We start from the raw sequence: 18,186 nt of genomic DNA on the forward strand, positions 1-18,186 counted from the left end.
GTTTGGTTGCCATGTTTGTGATAACTTATCCCATCATTTATACCATAGTGATGAAATAAATTATTCCAAAATAACTAATTTTGGGATAACTTATTCCCCATCAAACGACCCCAAATCTTAGGTAAAGGTTATATGAATGTTTGGACGATCAAGTGAATAGGTCCACCATAAATATGAAAAATCAATGCAATTTTTCATATTATTGTACAAGTCAACTTAATTTTATCGTCAAAATCTCCAGTGGCGGAGCCAGGAATTTCAGGAAGAGGGTCCAAAAATTAAATAACAAAAATTCTTTTTAAAAAGGGGAAAATATTGTTCCATGTGAGATTTGAACACGTGAGCACTGCTCATTAAAGATGTCGAAATATACATTCAAGACATCTTAAATCACTAGGCTATAACAACCTATTATATCAAGGATGTTCAAAATATGTTATTTAATCACTTCGTATATAATTTTACTTGTATATGTGGTATTTTTTTCCAACGAAGGGTGTCCAATTGGACACCCTGGCATACATGTGCCTACGCCACTGAAAATCTCAACTCAATATATCCCCAAACGAAGTACATGCAGTAATTCTATGATAACAAACATAATAGTATTTTAATTAACCACCCGCTGCTCTTTATTAGTAATTCTCAAAATATTATATATATGCCAAAATATATAATATTAGTCTACTAGATACTGGGGTAATGCATCATATTTGTTTGAGCTAGGCTAGTTAGGTAGATTCGATTTTGAATTTTATCGGTTTAATTATCGATTATCAATTTTTGATCGATTTGTAAACATGTTAAATTTGTTATAGAGGTAGATTCAATTTTAAATTTTATTGGTTCAACTTATCGATTATCGATTTGTGAACATGCTAAATCGTTATAAAACAATTAAGATATCGATTTAATCATTAAAATTTCACTAAAATAATAATAAAAAAGTCACTTATAAACAAAACGACAAACTAAATGAATCATGACATGAGTTGACCGATGACATCTTGCTCAAAAGCTAACAATGACACTTTGTAGAATAATAAAAAATTTGAGACAGTCAGAAATGAAAGTATGAAACTAGACAGAAGTCAAGAACTTGATATACTGATTATCGATTGACCAATTAAAAAAATTCGCAAGTCTCAAACTGTTAAAAACCAATAATTCAGTATAAGTAATAATCAAAATCATTATCGAAATCAGTAAAGTTATAACCTATTATCGATAAACTAATAATTAAAAATCGATTCAAATTATTAATTTTGATTCGATTTTGAACCGCACATGTTAATTTACTTATTTTCTCATAATTATGAGCAAATTTAACTCTTTACCCTCAACCCAAAATACAGTTTTTATCCCTTTTTCCCTTCAAACGCACTTTCCTTGTTTCTGCATTCAAGATTCATTCAACAATGCGAACCCAAATCGTTCACAAACTATGGAATCGAAGAATCAATGGAACCCCTTTGAATAGTAAGAGATTTTATGGGTTAATACCAATGGTGATTGAACATTCTTCAAGAGGAGAAAGGGCTTATGATATATTTTCAAGGCTTTTGAAGGAGAGAATTATATGTATTAATGGACCAATTAATGATGCTACTTCTCATGTTGTTGTTGCTCAGCTTCTGTTTCTTGAATCTGAGAACCCCTCTAAGCCTATTCACATGTATCTCAATTCTCCTGGTGGCGCCGTTACTGCTGGTTAGTGTTTTCAGAATTGCTGGTTTTATTGATTTGGGGTTGTTAATTTTGGTTTAGTTTTGCTTTTGTAAGGTTTGTGGTTGTGGAAATGAAATTGGGTATTTGGGGATTTTGGATTAGTTTTGCTCTTTGATAAGTTTTTTGATTGTGGAAATGAAATTGGGGTTTAGTTTAAACTGGGAATGAGATTAGATATTCAAGCTCCAGATTTGATTTTTGTTTTGTTCTTGGTTGTCTTTGGGATAAAAAGGATTTAATGTAGTTTCTGTGGAGTTTTAGTTTTTGCATCTACTATGAGGAAGTAGATGGTTTGCGTGTTCATCCTCCAAAAGTAGTGCATTTTTGGAAGACTTTTGGAGGATCTGACATGGGTGCGGCTGCATTTTTAGAGAGTCTGAGCAACATAGGATTTTAGCTTGAAACTGAAAATGAGAATAGATATTTCATTATCAATCTCAAGATTCAATTTTTATCTTGTTTTTTGGGATAAGACAATTGAATGTAGTTTTGTAGAGCGTCAGTTTTTTGCATCTCCTCAGAGGCAAATAACAATGTAGACGGGCTTATTGTTTCCTTTCTAATCTTAAAAAGGGAGGGGAGTAAGAGCAGGATCATTCCTCGGGGAGTTGCCAACCATTGTGCTTCCCTTTTGCTTACACCATTTTTTTTTTTGTGAATGGTACGGGTTTTTGCTCTTTATCGAGCTACTTCTGATAGCAACCAACTCAGATTATCCTTAAGGCACCGTTTTGAGTAGGGATTTGAGTAGAGGAGTTCAATGTCGCTGGACTCATCTTTACAGAGAGGAGTTAAATGATATAGGGATTTAGCTTAAACTGATAACGGGATTATATATTTATCATTCAATCTCAAGATTTGAGTTTTTTTTCTTTTGTTGGTTGTTTTTGGGATAAAAACAATTGAATGTAGTTTTGAAGAGTTTTAGTTCTTGCATTTCCTCAGAGGATAGTAATCTCTACAGAGAGAAGTAAAATGAAATTGGGATTTAGCTTAAAGCTGGAAATGAGAATAGATATTCATTATTCAATCTCCAGATTCGGTTTTTATCTTCTTGTTGTTGGTTGTCTTTGGGAAAAGTCAATTTAATGTAGTTTTGTAGAGTGTCGGTTTTTTGCAGCTCCTCAGAGGCAAATAACAACGTTGACGGGCTTATTGTTTCTTTTCGTATCTTAAAAATGGAGGAAATAAGAGCGGGATCACTCCTCGTCAAGTTGTTAACCATTGTGTCTGCTTACACCATTTTTTTGTGAATGCTACGGCTTTTGCTCTTTGTCGCACTACTTCCGCTAGCAACCAACTTCAGATTCTCCTTAAGGCACCGTTTTGGGTAGGGATTTGGAAAGAGGGGCTCAATATTGCTGGACTCATCTTTATAGAGAGGAGTGAAATGAAATAGGGATTTAGCTTAAACTGGAAAGGGGATTATATATTTATTATTCAATCTCAAGATTTGAATTTTATCTTGTTGTTGGTTGTCTTTGGGATAAAAACAATTGAATTTAGTTTTCTAGAGTTTTAGTTTTTGCGTCTCCTCAGAGGAAAATAATCTTTACAGAGAGAAGCGAAAGGATGTTGGGTCCCACATTGGTTTATATGGTCTTAGGTAATCCTCCCTCATGAGCTAGCTTTTGGGTTTGAGTTAGCCCACGATCCATTTCATTATCAATGAAAATGTGATTTGTGAAAAGATTCAATTTTTGAAAAGATTATTTAAATAGCCAAATTGTTCTTTTGAGGACACAAAGCTTCATAGAACACTTCCTTTTGGGTTGATTAAGGCTTAGATTTAGTTTTTATACTTACATTAGGTCCAAGGCCACTAGTTTCTTTTTTTGTATGTTATTGTAGAGATAAGTGTAGGATTTGGAGAATTCCAAATTTGCCTTTGAATAAAGAAATAGTTGGTATAAAATGGTACATTTATTGAACGGAAAGGATGGTGAGGACTCATATTTCTGACTCCACATTATTTGGGATTGAGGCGTAGTTTATATTCATTATTAATCATCATGCAGAAGAGGGGAGATGGTAATTTTGGGCGTTCAGTAAGCTGCTCTTATTTATTTAACTTCTTTGGCGTGCAATCCTATCATCATTTATATCATACCTTTTTCGACGATTATTTTTTTGTTCGCTCCTTGGATGTGAGTGTCTAATCTTTCACTTATGTTTTGTAATCAATTTATTTTTTCTTAAACAAAGAAAAACCCTTTTCGTTTATCGTCCTTGAATACCACTTTTTTTTTTCTTAAATGATCATGATTTGCTTCAAATTTTCTCTCACATTTGTTTTAGGTGTTCGAACTGATTTTTATGTGATCAAGATAATGAAATCTTTTAACTTCATCAAAAAAAATAATGAAATCTTTCCAGAGTTATAATTTAACCTGCATATTTGTGTTTTAATTATGCTCTCATAACTCAGGTGAATCAAGAAAGAACAAGTGCTTTTTTTGTGTGATTTTGGAAAAAGATATGAACTTTTAATCTTTTTTGCAATCTTGACCTTATTTCTCATATGTACAAGGCATACCTGCTGACACTAAGGTAGTAGAATACTGTGTGCAATGTTATCTATGGTTTGATTCCAAAGCACGGTGGGCATTATGACTGTGAGACTGATTTAGGATATTTAGTGTGCCAAATAATTATTGTAATAACTCTCAGTATACACTATACTCGATCTAGAGCAGATCTTAACTTAATAGTGAACTGTCTTGAGTTTGACTATGACTAGTTGAAATACCTTGGCCAAAGATTATCCTTTTTCGAACAAAAAAAAGTTGTGCCATTGGATAGTAGGAGATGGGAAAGCTAGCTGAAGATGCATATAATGCCCTGTTAGGAAGACCACTTTAAGAAAGTATTTTCAAACCCCCTTAGGTAACAACCTCCAGTCCTCCACGTTAAACCCCCCTTATTACCATTAGCAAGAACTTGTTATAGTTGCATATCATAAGTTTTTTTTTTTGAAACTGAATACCCTTTAGTTGAATATCATAAGTTATGTTGGAAATGTATAAATTTAGATTCATTTGGAAACATTGGGCAATTTACTTTATACTTACTATTTCGCGTGATTTTTGGTTTCTAGTTTTATTTTATTAGTAACCATGTTTGGGGCTCAACTGGTTTGGGAACATTGTTGGATGTTATTTGTGCTATTAGCGACCTAAAGATTAATTTTTTTCTTCAGTTTGGACTAGCCAATCATATCATATATGCAAACTTGGTTGATGATATATGTGGTTCTGCATATTTGGTTATAGATAGACGAATACTTTTATTTTGGTCAGAGTATCGTGCTGATACTTCTATTGTTGTGATTAAAGCTTGAACAAAAAATCTTCTAAAAAAAAAAGCTTGAACAAAATGGTCTGGCATTGGGGTTGTATTAACTTTTAGCTAATATAGAATTCGAGGTTTAGTTGCTTGGCTGGAAAAAATTGCAAGATCATATCTTAACGCTGACTTCCTTTTTCTCCTTTTTTGGCATTGACTAGGTCTTGCGATCTATGATACAATGCAGTATATTCGATCTCCAATTAATACCATATGTCTAGGTCAAGCAGCTTCAATGGGATCCCTTCTCTTAGCTGCTGGCGCGAAGGGTGAGAGACGATCTCTCCCTAATGCTTCAATCATGATTCATCAGCCTTCAGGTGGATATAGCGGGCAGGCTAAGGATTTGACTATCCACACAAAACAGATTGTTCGGGTGTGGGATACTCTGAATGACTTGTATGCTAAGCATACTGGACAACCACTTGACATAATTCAGAAGAATATGGATAGGGATTATTTCATGACACCTGAAGAGGCCAAGGAGTTTGGAATAATCGACGAAGTTATAGATGAAAGACCAATGGCTTTAGTAACTGATGCTATTGCAAATGAAACCAAAGAAAAAGGCTCAAGTTAGAGCGTTACTCCATTGTTGTCTTTGTTAACATTACCATTGCTGACTAGTTCTCCATTTTTCGATCTACTTGTATTTTGTTTCGATGAGGTGATTATCTCATTACTTTGTTTTAGTGAGTTTACAAGCTGGAATGATTTAAGGTATTTTTAGATAGAAAGCATATCAACTCTAAATGCTTAAAGGTGATGCTCTGAGCTCAGTTGATCCCTTCAGTAACTTTTCTGGACTAATTTTGGCAGAACAAGCCTTGGATAAATCTGAAAAATTCTTAGCACTTTGCTTGAGTAAGTTTTTTTTTTGTCCTAAGTTTACTGATTTTCATTTTGTTGTTGTATCATTTATTCTTCTCTTCGAAGGGAGCGTTGGTGCAATTAGTAAAGTCGTTGCCAATGTGATCAGGAGGTCATGGGTTTGAGCTGTGAAAACAGTCTCTTGTAGAAATACCAACTTGCATATCAACTTGTAAAAGATGAAAGTTAAAATATTTCAAGTTTTCAATAATATTGCATATCATCATAATCTTGCTGGTTGATATATTTTGTATAACAAGTTGTCACTAATTTGGTATTTTAAATTTTTGAATTTTAATACCTAAATTTTTTAATCAAATAAGCTCAAATTTGAAACATAAGTTTCATATATCATAAAAGACAAACCCCATGTGATCAGGAGGTCATGAGTTTGAGTTGTGAAAACAATTTCTTGCAGAAATGCCAACTTGCATATCAACTTGTAAAAGATGAAAGTTAAAATATTTCAAGTTTTTAATAATATTGCATATCATCATAATCTTGCTGGTTGATATATTTTGTATAACAAGTCGTCACTAATTTGGTAATTTAAAATTTTGAATTTTAATACCTAATTTTTTTAATCAAATAAGCTCAAATTTGAAACATAAGTTTCATATATCATAAAAGACAAACCCCATTCACCAAATCGTCAAAACAAACAAATCTAACAAACTCATTTACCACATTTTTTGCCTTTTCATATATGCATGAGGTTCACTTGTTAGACTTGGCTAAATTTTCGTCATGTGTTAGAATTTATTTTAATTTTTTTTTTTTTTGTATTTTAACAATCAACACATAATTAAACACCCAAATTTACTCCAAATAAATTCAAATTTAAAACATAAATCATAAACAACAAACCTTAATTAACAATTTATCAAAACAAAAATAAATCTAACAAATTCATTTAATACCTTTTTTTTCCTTTTTTTGTATGCGTGTACTTAAAAAAATGACTAAAATTTTAGTTCTATGTTACTTTTATTTCGAAAAGTTATCTAATACCTGGATATTTAGTGCAAAATAACAGTGACAAATAATAACCACGTGGCGGCTTTCAATTGGTCGAATCTGTTGGATTTACGTAATATACGATTTTATTTTTCTCATTGTCTGCTACAAATATTTAATTCCGATTAAATTTGAATTCCCAACAAAAACTACTCAGTAACAAACCTCTCGGTACATTTCTTTCTCTATACTATATGGTATTAAAACAAATAATTTAGAGAGTATAGAGAAAGCTCAGTGATCAGCAGCAATGGCGAAATTCATTCTCATAGCAGTTTTCATGGTGGTGTTAATTACAAATTTTGCAAGTAGTGAAGTAGCTGCAAGTAGTGGTGTTGTTGTTGGGTCTAGTAACCCTAAGGAGGAGGGAAATAAATTAGCTATGGTTCAAGAAGAGGAGGATATGGATGGTGGGTTTTCTTCCTTAGATGGAATGTTACAATGGGCTATAGGTACTTTACTTTTTCTCAAATCTCCTTTTTGAACTTTTGATTTTAAGATGTAGTTGTGAAAGATTAAATCAAATATTTTGTTCCTATGTGTCTATGGTAGATAGGAAGGTAGGGAGGACGCGAATTGGGATTATAGGATTATTGTTGTAGTATTGTTATGCTATTGTATGTCGATTTTGTTATTTTTTTTTAATTGTTTAGTGTACTTTCATTATGTCTTTTAATAAACTGTTTTTGTCTTGAGCTGAATGTCTATAAGAAACAATAGTTGTACCTCACTTTTTGAGTTAGAGGTAAGGTCTGTTAGAGTGTCTGCGTACGCTTTACCTCCCCAGACCTCACTGTGTTGGACTAAACTGGGGATGTTGTTGTTGGATAGAATTATCAGGTACTTATGCAGGTGGAAGGCAGAATGGGAGCAAAGATGGCAAGATTTGAACTATATGGAGTTGTTTGGTTTTGGGATACCAAGATTTGAAGTTTATAGGGGTTGTTTTGCCTGCATACCAAGATTTGAACATTTTGGGGTTGTTTGATTCATGGACTAAGTTACCTTAGGATACCAAGATTTGAACTTTATGGGATTGTTTGGTTTGCTGACTAAGTTATCCTAGGATACCAGGATTTGAACTTTATGGCGTTGTTTGGTTCATAGACTAGTTTATCCTATGATACCAAGATTTGAACTTTGTGGGGTTGTTTAATTCGTGGAGTAAGTTATCCCGTGATACCAAGTTGGATGGTATAAGGTGTGATATTCGGTACTTATGTTGGTGGAAGGTAGAAGGGGAGCCAAAATTTGAACTTTATGGGGTTGTTTGGTTTGTGTACTAAGTTATCCTAGGATACCAAGATTTGAACTTTATGGGGTTGTTTCGTTTGTGTACTTAGTTACCCTAGGATACCAAGATTTGAACTTTATGGGGTTGTTTCGTTTGTGTACTTAGTTACCCTAGGATACCAAGATTTGAACTTTATGGGGTTGTTTCGTTTGTGTACTTAGTTACCCTAGGATACCAAGATTTGAACTTTATGGGGTTGTTTCGTTTGTGTACTTAGTTACCCTAGGATACCAAGATTTGAACTTTATGACTTTGTTTGGTTCGTAGACTAAGTTATATTAGGATACTAAGATTTGAACTTTATGGGGTTGTTTCGTTTGTGTACTTAGTTACCCTAGGATACCAAGATTTGAACTTTATGACTTTGTTTGGTTCGTAGACTAAGTTATATTAGGATACTAAGATTTGAACTTTATGGGGTTGTTTCGTTTGTGTACTTAGTTACCCTAGGATACCAAGATTTGAACTTTATGACTTTGTTTGGTTCGTAGACTAAGTTATCCTAGGATACCAAGATTTGAACTTTATGGGGTTGTTTCGTTTGTGTACTTAGTTACCCTAGGATACCAAGATTTGAACTTTAGGGGTTGTTTGGTTCGCTGATAAGTTATCCTAGGATGCCAAGATTTGAACTTTGTGGGGTTGTTTGGTTCACTGACTAAGTTATCCTAGGATACCAAGATTTGAACTTTATGGGGTTGTTTGATTTGTGGACTAAGTTATCCCGCGATACCAAGTTGGATGGGATAAAGTGTGGTATCCAGGATTTAAGTTTGAAATTAAATTTATACTTTGTTTGGTTGAAGGTATAAATTTAAATTTATATTTTCCCAACCAAACAAATATAAAATTTAATTCCCAGACCCCACTTTTGGGACTATACTGGGTATTATGTTGTTTGTTGTAATCAGACTTATTCCTGGAATATCGACCTTATCCCATGAACTAAATTTCTAGAATAGTGATATTAGGTCTTAGTAACTAGGTTCTGAATCAAATTTTTATTTACCTTTTGGTTATCAAAACTAGGTTCTGAATCTAACTTTTGTACATATTTCTTGCGTTTCTTAATACAAATAAATACAAGATTTGGACTAAAATTACCCGGGTTAGGATGAACCCGTATGGTACCTTTTGGCTCCGCCCCTGTTGGGAGGCAGTAGGTACCTGTGGAATTTGCTGTCCTGGATGTGTTGTTCTTGGTTCTTTCGAATAAAGAGTCAATTGATGAACCCACTGATTGAGAAAAATTGAAAGATAAGTTTATTATACAATTGGTTTTATGTTTACCCGTGTAATGATTTGGTTTTGTGCTAAACACATACACAGGGCATTCGGATCCTGGAGTACTAAAAGAAAGATCAGAAGTCGCTCAACGCATGTCTCCGGAGGAACTAAACAAACGCCAGACTGAACTGAAGGTGCGGTTAACGAGCTTGTGATTCTTCCTTTGTGCTTTAATGTTTTTGATAACACCCCCAACTTGCACTGGCATAGGTACATGGTAACTCTGTCCACCAAGGCCTACACAAATGAAAAGAACCAATACCCTTTCTTACCTAACATCTACATGTATAAAGTATTGAAAATAATAGGGAAACTTGAGAAATGAAGTATTGAAGGTAGTGTATTGCTGCAAACAGCTGGGTATAGGATTTGGCAAAATGACGGTGTAACTTGTTAGGAAAATGAATAAATGAAGCTTTCAAGTAAAGTTGGTTGGAGCTTCAGAAACAGAATATGCCTCAACTTATCGTTATGCCTCAATTTTTGAGCTAATATTTTAGTATTCAACTTCACTCTGTTGAACATATTCTACTTCTTAATATTCAACTTCACTCTGTGTAACATAGCACGAATGTGCAACTCTAGAAAGCTTGCATGTCCAGCTCCTATTAGATTCACGAGACCATTGTTAGCCTTCTCCTAGTGTAAGAAGGAAATAGTTCTTGGAAGATAAAATAGAAACTTTATTATGAATACATATCTTAAAACTTGGCCTTTGACTAGGCTGATCTCAATAGTCTTCGCATGAAACGCTTGCTTATGAACATGTGGTCTAAAGTAGGAAATAGGGAGGGCTTCGGATGAAGCTTTTGGTTCTAGCTAAATTGTAAAGAATTAGAAGAAGATAAATTCAAAATTGTAGATGTAGTGAAGTGTGTGTACGGTTATTTTGGTGAATCTGTTTGATTTTCTTCTTCTATATAAAATGTCCATTGCACTGTTCATGATCCATGTCAGCCTATGATCACTCAATTTTATTTGTCATTGATACATCACATAAGAAGCCACCAATGCTGACCATCATTTATTTAAATGTTGAAACAAATCCATTACGATGTAAGAAAATGCTTATACATGTAGGGAAAATCCAAGCTCATAGTGTTATATTTAGAACCCAATTAAGGGACTCTAGCATCTAATTTAAGCACGGTTTCTCCTACTATTTGCTTGAATTACCATTTCTTCTCGCATTGCCAGTTTGCATTGGGATAAAGGAGTAGAGGTTTTAAAGTAGTATGAGAAATTATCTTGTTTCTTCCCTGATTCCATCAGTTCATCTAATTACAACCAGGTTTTGGTCTTCAGAATAGAAACTAAAGTAAAATGTAGTTTTGTGCTACTTGTTTGTCTCTAAATTCTACTATGGTTAACATAGTTGACGAAGAATCCAAGAATTTTTTTTCAGACCAATATTTCTGTCCATCTTCCTTGCTTCTTTATAGCTTAGTGGTAGTTTTGGGAGTGGGCACTGATAGGACATAAGTGAGGACATCTCGTCTGTACCTGTGTATCCTTTTTGTTTCACCTTTTTACTTGATTTACTTATCCCCCCAAAAAACGAAAAAAAAAGAAAGAAAAGAAAGAAAAGAAATGAGGAATTATTTAGCCACCTCTTGCAATTGTATATTACGCCAAAGGGTCCTTTTTTTAATATGATTTTTTTCTTCAGTTGGGTTTTCATACATTTATATGTTGTTTCTTCTCCAGGAACTGATGGAGAAGCTAAAAATGCCCTCAGATGCGCAGTTGATGCTGATTGCAGTTAATGATTTAAATAATTCATCCCTACCTCTGGAGCATCATCTCCGTGCCTTAGAGGAGCTGTTGGTACTTGTTGAGCATATTGATAATGCAATTGGTATGTATAGTTCTCAGGACTTTTTTTGTTAGTCTTACAGATGTTTGTTTTTGCCTCTTTTGGTTTTGGTTTTATAACTTCTAACTTAATATCAACATCAACAACACACCCAGTATAGCCCCACAAGTGGGGTCTGGGGAGGGTGAGGTGTACGCAGACCTTACCCTTACCTTTGTGAGGTAGAGAGACATGACACCTGACTTCATATCAACTGTAGTAATTCATTAGCATCTATAATCCCAATAGACACGCTTCCGAGACCTAATAAGACTATAATCAAGTCTTTAGGAGGCTCGAACTAGAAGAGCATACAGCTGACTTCTTAGGAACTATAGCACCCTTTCTTAATCTTGGTTTTATGAAGCTTCTCAATGATGCTTATGTGTAATGTGAGTACTTGTTAATGTTTTCAGGATTCATCAATAGTTTTCCTTTATACAGGCATCAACTGATTTCTCACCATTCCTTCATTTAAAGAAAGCATTGAATGCACATGTATACTTTTCTCAATGCTTACATGTTTTTTATTTTCAGATCTGCAGAAACTTGGAGGCTTCAGCGTACTTGTAAGAATACTTAATCATTCTGTACCAGAAATAAGGACTGCTGCGGCATGGGTTCTTGGCAAAGCTAGTCAAAATAACCCCATTGTTCAGAAGCAGGTATTGGAGCTATGTTTTTATACAAGTTTGGTCTTTAATGCTTTAGTTTCTTTGTCGCTTTCATTTGTGCAGTTTCTGTGTCTATATTCTAAATTTACTGGCTATTGTATTGACGCTGTGCAATGACTTTTGCATTCAGGTCCTGGAACTTGGGGCATTGACAATGCTGATGAAGATGATGAAATCTCACACCACGGAAGAAGCTGTAAAAGCTTTATTTGCTATTTCAGCACTAATAAGAAATAACGTGAATGGCCAAAGTTTGTTTTATCAGGAAGCTGGAGATACGATGCTTCAGGTGATCCAACTGAAGATTGAGTCAAGTTAGAATAGTTTACTGCTGCAGTGTATAACTTCCTTCTCTGTCTTTGTATGCAGGAGGTTCTTAGCAATTCAAATCTGGATATCAGGTTACATAAGAAGTCACTGTTTCTTATTGCTGATTTAGCCGAGAGTCAGCTGGAAAATGAGAACACAGCTGAGGTTTCCTTTTTTAGCAATCGATTGTTACTGAAGGCCATCGTTGATTCAATGGCATCAAGCGATCTTGATCTAACGGAAAAGGTTTGTGTAGTCTTTGGTGTGAATGAACATTAAATTTCAAAAGTATCTTATTTGTCTAAACTTCATATGCATGATCCCTTAGGTTTTCAAATATTAGAAATGATCCTCATCCTCAGCAATTTTGGCTTGACCTTTGTGAAGAGCAAGTGTTGATGGTCTTTTTACATAAAATCCACAGTTGCATCCGTCATCAGTACATCCATATACCTCCAAAGTTTAAGTGTCGCTCTATAGAACTTATCCTTTATCTTAACTAAATCACCTACTTTCATTTTTTGTAAGTGGCTATATCAGTCTGTTGTGCCTCCGGTTTAATGGTGGAGTGTTGGTTAGACAGGAGAAGTAATTGGTAGAGCGATGTCTGTTTAAAAAATTGTTTTCATTGGGACCAAGTCTTTTGGGTTAAATTCTTCTTTAGATCTGCTTGGGTTCGAGTATGGATCAAAGTCCGTTGGGATGATAGAGCAGGGTCACTTCAGAACAAGAAATTCAACCGTGATTTTCTTCATAGGAAAAGTTTTGGTGGTTTATGCAGAAACTAATCAGATGTGAACTTTTGAAGAAACCTGTTAGCTGCATGAGGAGGATATCCTTGGTCGGGATGGGGGCTCATTTTCATCTTTAATGATGGAATATATACTCACTTTTGGTGTAGGGTCCGGAATGGAACAAATATAATTCATCTTTTCATGGTTTGACTTGGTTAGGCAGGTCTTTCGAACAACATATAAAACTTGTTTTATTTGAACTATCCTGCGTATCTTTCATGTCATTTCCGTCCTCAATACATTGAGCACGGCCTCTGTAATACAAAATATTACCTTGCATATGTTGGTGACATCTTTAAAAAGTCTGTTATAGGCTTGACATTGCTTTAACTGCAGGCCCTTTACGCAATTAAAAACATACTACTACTTAGATCGACTGAAGTTCAACTCTTCAAGGACTTCTGTAAATTGAACGAGGTACTTGAGAGGACGAGGCAACAGTTAAATGATCATAGAGAAGAATACGCAATGGATGTGGAGAGTCTTCGGAAAGAAGTTAACCTGACCTTCCTTCAAAAGCTGAATAAGGTGAGGGAAACATTAGTATAGATTTCTTTTCATTTGAAGTTGAAGTTGAACTTGGATCCTTTGCTAAAACTCGAAATGACAGGTTACACAAGCTGCATTATGATGACAGTTTCTGGCTTGATCCGGTTTTTGAACATTATACTGCTTGCATTCTTCTCTGTTAGAAAGGCGCGGAAGTAGCCAAGTGGATCGATATCTTCATCATCCCATGCCATTTGTTCATCTGGACATGGACTCGAAATTGGTACATCATCATCTGCTTAAGACAACCCTGATGTGAAATGGATAACATTATGAGCTGACGACGACTTGTGCTGATTTTATACTACTATTTAAGTTATAGCCAATTTTCTCGAATATTTAACTTTTAATCAATCTTGCAAAATTGATAGCAATGTAATGTATGTGATGAGAAAATCAATTTTGTGGCAAGACCAATTTTTTCTGCTTCTACAGAATTTGTATCAACCTTTAAGAGAATATTCAATTTTCGACGAAATTACTTATCTATATGATTATATTTTGTATGCCTATTTTATATTGGCGATTAAAGCTTGTCAACCATAATACAGTTTTACCAACATTGGTTGTGGTGTACTTTCACCCATAACCGGAGGTCTCGGGTTCGAGTCTTGAGTATGGTGAAAATTTTGTTGGGAGTGTCACCCCCGAATAGGCCCATGCAATGCGCGATTCAAATTTAGTTGGAGCTCCAATTGGGCTTTGGACACAGAAACCCAAAAAAAAAAAAACATAAAACAGTTTCATATATGAGCTAACGGATGATAAATTAAAAAAATCATAAAAATATTTCATATATGAGTTACGCTTTGCAAAATGTAACTTCAAACTTGAATGTCTAAATTTGAACGTCATTCAAGTTGAATTTCAAAATTCCAAAAACATTTGAAATATTGTATATGTTGTTGGGTTTACAAACCTCCAAAACAACCACCAAATTGAATTTCTTCAAAAACACTTGCAGAAATGGCTTCCAAATCTCTAAAACCTCCAAAACAACCACCAAAAAACCCTAAAAAACAATGGTCCCTCAACGATTTCGAGATCGGAAAACCCCTCGGAAAAGGCAAATTCGGCCGTGTATACCTCGCCCGCGAAGTTAAGGTAGTTTGAATCAGTAGATATATGTATATTTTTCTACATTCTCGTTGTTTCCCGACATGCGCATTAGATTCAGGACCTAATATGAGTTCGGTCGAATCTAATAGTTTTTGCACAAACAATGTAAATATGTGCTAGTATCAGATGTAGATTCCAGAAAGTTGAAATTTTAGTTTTGTTTGTGATTGGATTATTTATTAGAAAAAATCCAGAAAGATGAACTTGAATTTTTACAGAGTGGATTTATAGTGGCGTTGAAGGTGATATTCAAGGAGCAAATAGAGAAATACAGGTTGCATCATCAGCTTAAGAGGGAAATGGAGATTCAAACAAGTCTTCGTCATCCCAATGTACTGAGGCTATATGGTTGGTTTCACGATGAGGAGCGGATTTACTTGATTTTGGAGTATGCTCATGGCGGTGAGCTGTATAGGGAGCTAAGGAAGACCGGTCGCCTGTCTGAGAAACAAGCTGCCATAGTATGTCACATCCTATTGCTTGCTCTCCTCATATAAGTTTTGAAACAAGAGCATATAGTTCATCTGCAGTATTCTGATTTGTTTATGTAATTTGTTATAAGCATATATTCATTGATTCTAGTGTTAGAGAGCTCCATATTATTGAATATTTGAATGAAATGGGTACAAATGAAGCGAAATGGATGTGAGATTCTCATTGCCTACTCAACTAGCTTGGGATTGAGGCGTAGTTTTGTTGTTTAGTTGTGAGCTTGTAAATTGTTTCAACTGATCGCCTCTTCCCCCGAACCCAAACAAAGAGGACAGAGATTCAGTTCTTTTGTTATCTATTACTATATGCATGTAAGGTATGGTCTTTCAAGTAGTTTACTTAAAAGATGGTGCAATTTTGGGTTGCATTTGTATCAGTTGGTGTTTTTTCATTTCCTTAGTTTCTTGTTTATGTATTTCTTCTGTGCTTAATGTTGAACAATGAATAATGTTATCGTTACTATTTGTCCTTTTTATGACTCTAGAGTTTATCTGAAAATTGTTTATGGAATAGTTGAACACATAATTACATTTATGTAGAAAACATTATTTAGTGTTCAACTTCTTTCCTGTTGCTTTAGGTTTGTTCTTTGACTTTTGATACTTCGGTTGTTTCTTTTGTAGTATATTGCAAGTCTCACACAAGCACTGGCGTACTGTCATGAGAAGCATGTTATTCACAGGGACATAAAGCCGGAAAACCTGTTACTTGATCATGAGGTAACACTTGATAACTTGCTGTCTTCCTTTGCCACGTCTGCTAAGTTTTATTAGCACCATTTCCTAAAAAGAAGAAAACACACACACTATATATATGGCTAATTTGGAAGGTTCATAACACTATACTCGAAGGTTCACGTTGCTTTGAAATTCAGCTTTCCTCTTTAGTCCCGACTCTCCTGAGGGTCGAACCTTGAGAGATCATTGACCTAACCAGATATAGGTAATACCCTTCATATATATCTTTCCTGTAAAATTCAATCAGCTTCTGTTTTTTTTCACGGAAAAGGAAAAAGCAGTAGAGCTTCTTGGAGTGTTGACACTTTTAGTTGGTGCAAAGCTTTGACACCGTAGTTGCCTAGGCGACTTTAACTGCTGCTTGCTGATCGAATCAGCCTATTGAACAACCTTCAAAAAGCTCTTCTCTGATCAGTCTTGTTTCCAATATGTCATTGCCTATCTTTTGTTGTTGCATTTTCTGTTAATTTACAAAGGCTGGAAATGCTGCTTTGTAATCTTTCTACTGTTGTATAGAATTCTTTCGATTTCACCTCATGTCGCTGTATAATCAGGCTCAAGTAAAATAGCGACCCTCTGATTCTTTATTAATTTTGGCTAAAGTTGTGAATGTGAGACATTAAGTTCAACATATGATTCGTCATTCTGATGATCACCAGAGCTTGCACCATCTATCTCATTTTGTTTCAACGTAAATTAACCTGGTCAAGAAAAAAATGTCTAAATTGTAAAATTCACTACCTTCAAAAGATAGCTAGTATATTTAAAATAATTTGCACGTCTTTCAACCATTATTTCATAGGATAATGACAATCGAGATCAAGGGAGTATATCTGTAGATGTATCCTAATAAAACCATATATAACAGCTTAGGATGGTCCGATTAAGATAATGTATGTAATGTTAGCGCTTAGGTCTTTTATGGGCGTCCCAATTAGAGCTGGATTTGATTGTCCAGCAACTGCAGCTAAAACCAACCAGGGAATTGTTGACGTGCTGCATCGTTAGAGTAAAATGTTAATTAGATTATCACATGAAATGCAGGGTCGCTTAAAGATTGCAGACTTTGGGTGGTCTGTACAATCTAGAAGCAAGAGACATACAATGTGCGGAACTCTGGACTATCTGGCACCAGAAATGGTGGAGAACAAAGCTCATGATTATGCAGTTGACAATTGGACCCTGGGGATCCTTTGCTATGAATTTTTATATGGTGTTCCTCCATTTGAGGCCGAGAGACAGACTGACACATTCAGAAGGTAACAATTCTTCTGCTTCTTTTCATCTTGTATAACTGTTGGAAAATCAAGATGTACTACTAACTGAAGAATATTATAGAATTATGAAGGTAGACCTCAGCTTCCCTTCAACACCTGATGTATCTGCTGAAGCTAAGGATCTCATTAGCCAGGTATATTGATTAGTCCTTGTCTATGCTTAAAAAATGGCATGCAATAGTTGCACAACATTGACACAACTACATGAGACTTGAGGGTGGTTAGTTGAACACCCTTCGTATAATACTGTGTATGGCCACTGACTGCACCCCTTTCTGATGGCTTACCTTTGCAGCTTCTTGTGAAGGACTCTTCTAAAAGGCTCTCTCTTCAAAAGATCATGGAGCACCCTTGGGTAATTAAGAATGTCACATCACATGACACTATAATCTGAGTCTCCTCACCAATTTGCATCGGTTAGTTAAAGCCCTGTTTGTTGTTTCAACTCTTTTTCCTATGACATAATATGAGATGCAATCATCTTGATTTCAATAGTTTGTATCAGATGGAAGTGACATTGATATAGTTTCCTATAAATATTTGTGTATCATTTATATTAAGGTTGTCTGTTTCTTCCAGCTAGTCATGTAGCCTTTAGAGCCATGTGTGGAAACTCTAGGTCTAACTTGGAGAATGGGCTTTCTAATTTCTAGTCAAAATAAGCAATTGTATTTCAACTAGGGACTTTTAAAGAACATCAATTTGGTTATTTACCTTGAGTTCTTGAGCACAAGGCCTGGCCGGGTACATCGGAAGCTTCAGCTGGAGGATCATTGGATCGGAGGTTACCATTTATTTCATTCCATAACCAAGTGTGAGCACACATCAAACCTTCCAAA

At 34.9% G+C, this 18,186-nt stretch overlaps 3 protein-coding genes across 3 annotated transcripts; all 3 read left to right on the top strand.

The window, feature by feature from the left end:
• Positions 1–1,340: 1,340 nt before the first annotated feature.
• Positions 1,341–5,940, top strand: LOC102596270 (ATP-dependent Clp protease proteolytic subunit 2, mitochondrial-like). The gene is made up of 2 exons (XM_006359244.2): positions 1,341–1,710; positions 5,235–5,940. The coding sequence occupies exons 1-2, from the start codon at positions 1,419–1,421 to the stop codon at positions 5,651–5,653; spliced, it is 711 nt and encodes a 236-aa protein (XP_006359306.1). The 5' UTR covers positions 1,341–1,418; the 3' UTR covers positions 5,654–5,940.
• A 1,151-nt stretch (positions 5,941–7,091) lies between these two features.
• Positions 7,092–14,208, top strand: LOC102596597 (hsp70 nucleotide exchange factor FES1-like). The gene is made up of 8 exons (XM_006359245.2): positions 7,092–7,412; positions 9,584–9,675; positions 11,249–11,399; positions 11,934–12,061; positions 12,201–12,359; positions 12,440–12,625; positions 13,510–13,701; positions 13,784–14,208. The coding sequence occupies exons 1-8, from the start codon at positions 7,211–7,213 to the stop codon at positions 13,802–13,804; spliced, it is 1,131 nt and encodes a 376-aa protein (XP_006359307.1). The 5' UTR covers positions 7,092–7,210; the 3' UTR covers positions 13,805–14,208.
• Positions 14,209–14,512: 304 nt separating this feature from the next.
• LOC102596937 (serine/threonine-protein kinase Aurora-3-like) lies at positions 14,513–17,901 on the top strand. Its single transcript, XM_006359246.2, has 6 exons — positions 14,513–14,826; positions 15,060–15,302; positions 15,957–16,052; positions 17,115–17,329; positions 17,409–17,481; positions 17,643–17,901. Exons 1-6 carry the CDS (start codon positions 14,689–14,691, stop codon positions 17,739–17,741), a joined length of 864 nt encoding a protein of 287 aa, XP_006359308.1. The 5' UTR covers positions 14,513–14,688; the 3' UTR covers positions 17,742–17,901.
• The last annotated feature ends 285 nt before the right edge of the window (positions 17,902–18,186 follow it).

Source organism: Solanum tuberosum, unplaced genomic scaffold (assembly GCF_000226075.1).
Source record: "Solanum tuberosum cultivar DM 1-3 516 R44 unplaced genomic scaffold, SolTub_3.0 scf00296, whole genome shotgun sequence".
In the NCBI taxonomy this organism is placed as follows: domain Eukaryota; kingdom Viridiplantae; phylum Streptophyta; class Magnoliopsida; order Solanales; family Solanaceae; genus Solanum; species Solanum tuberosum.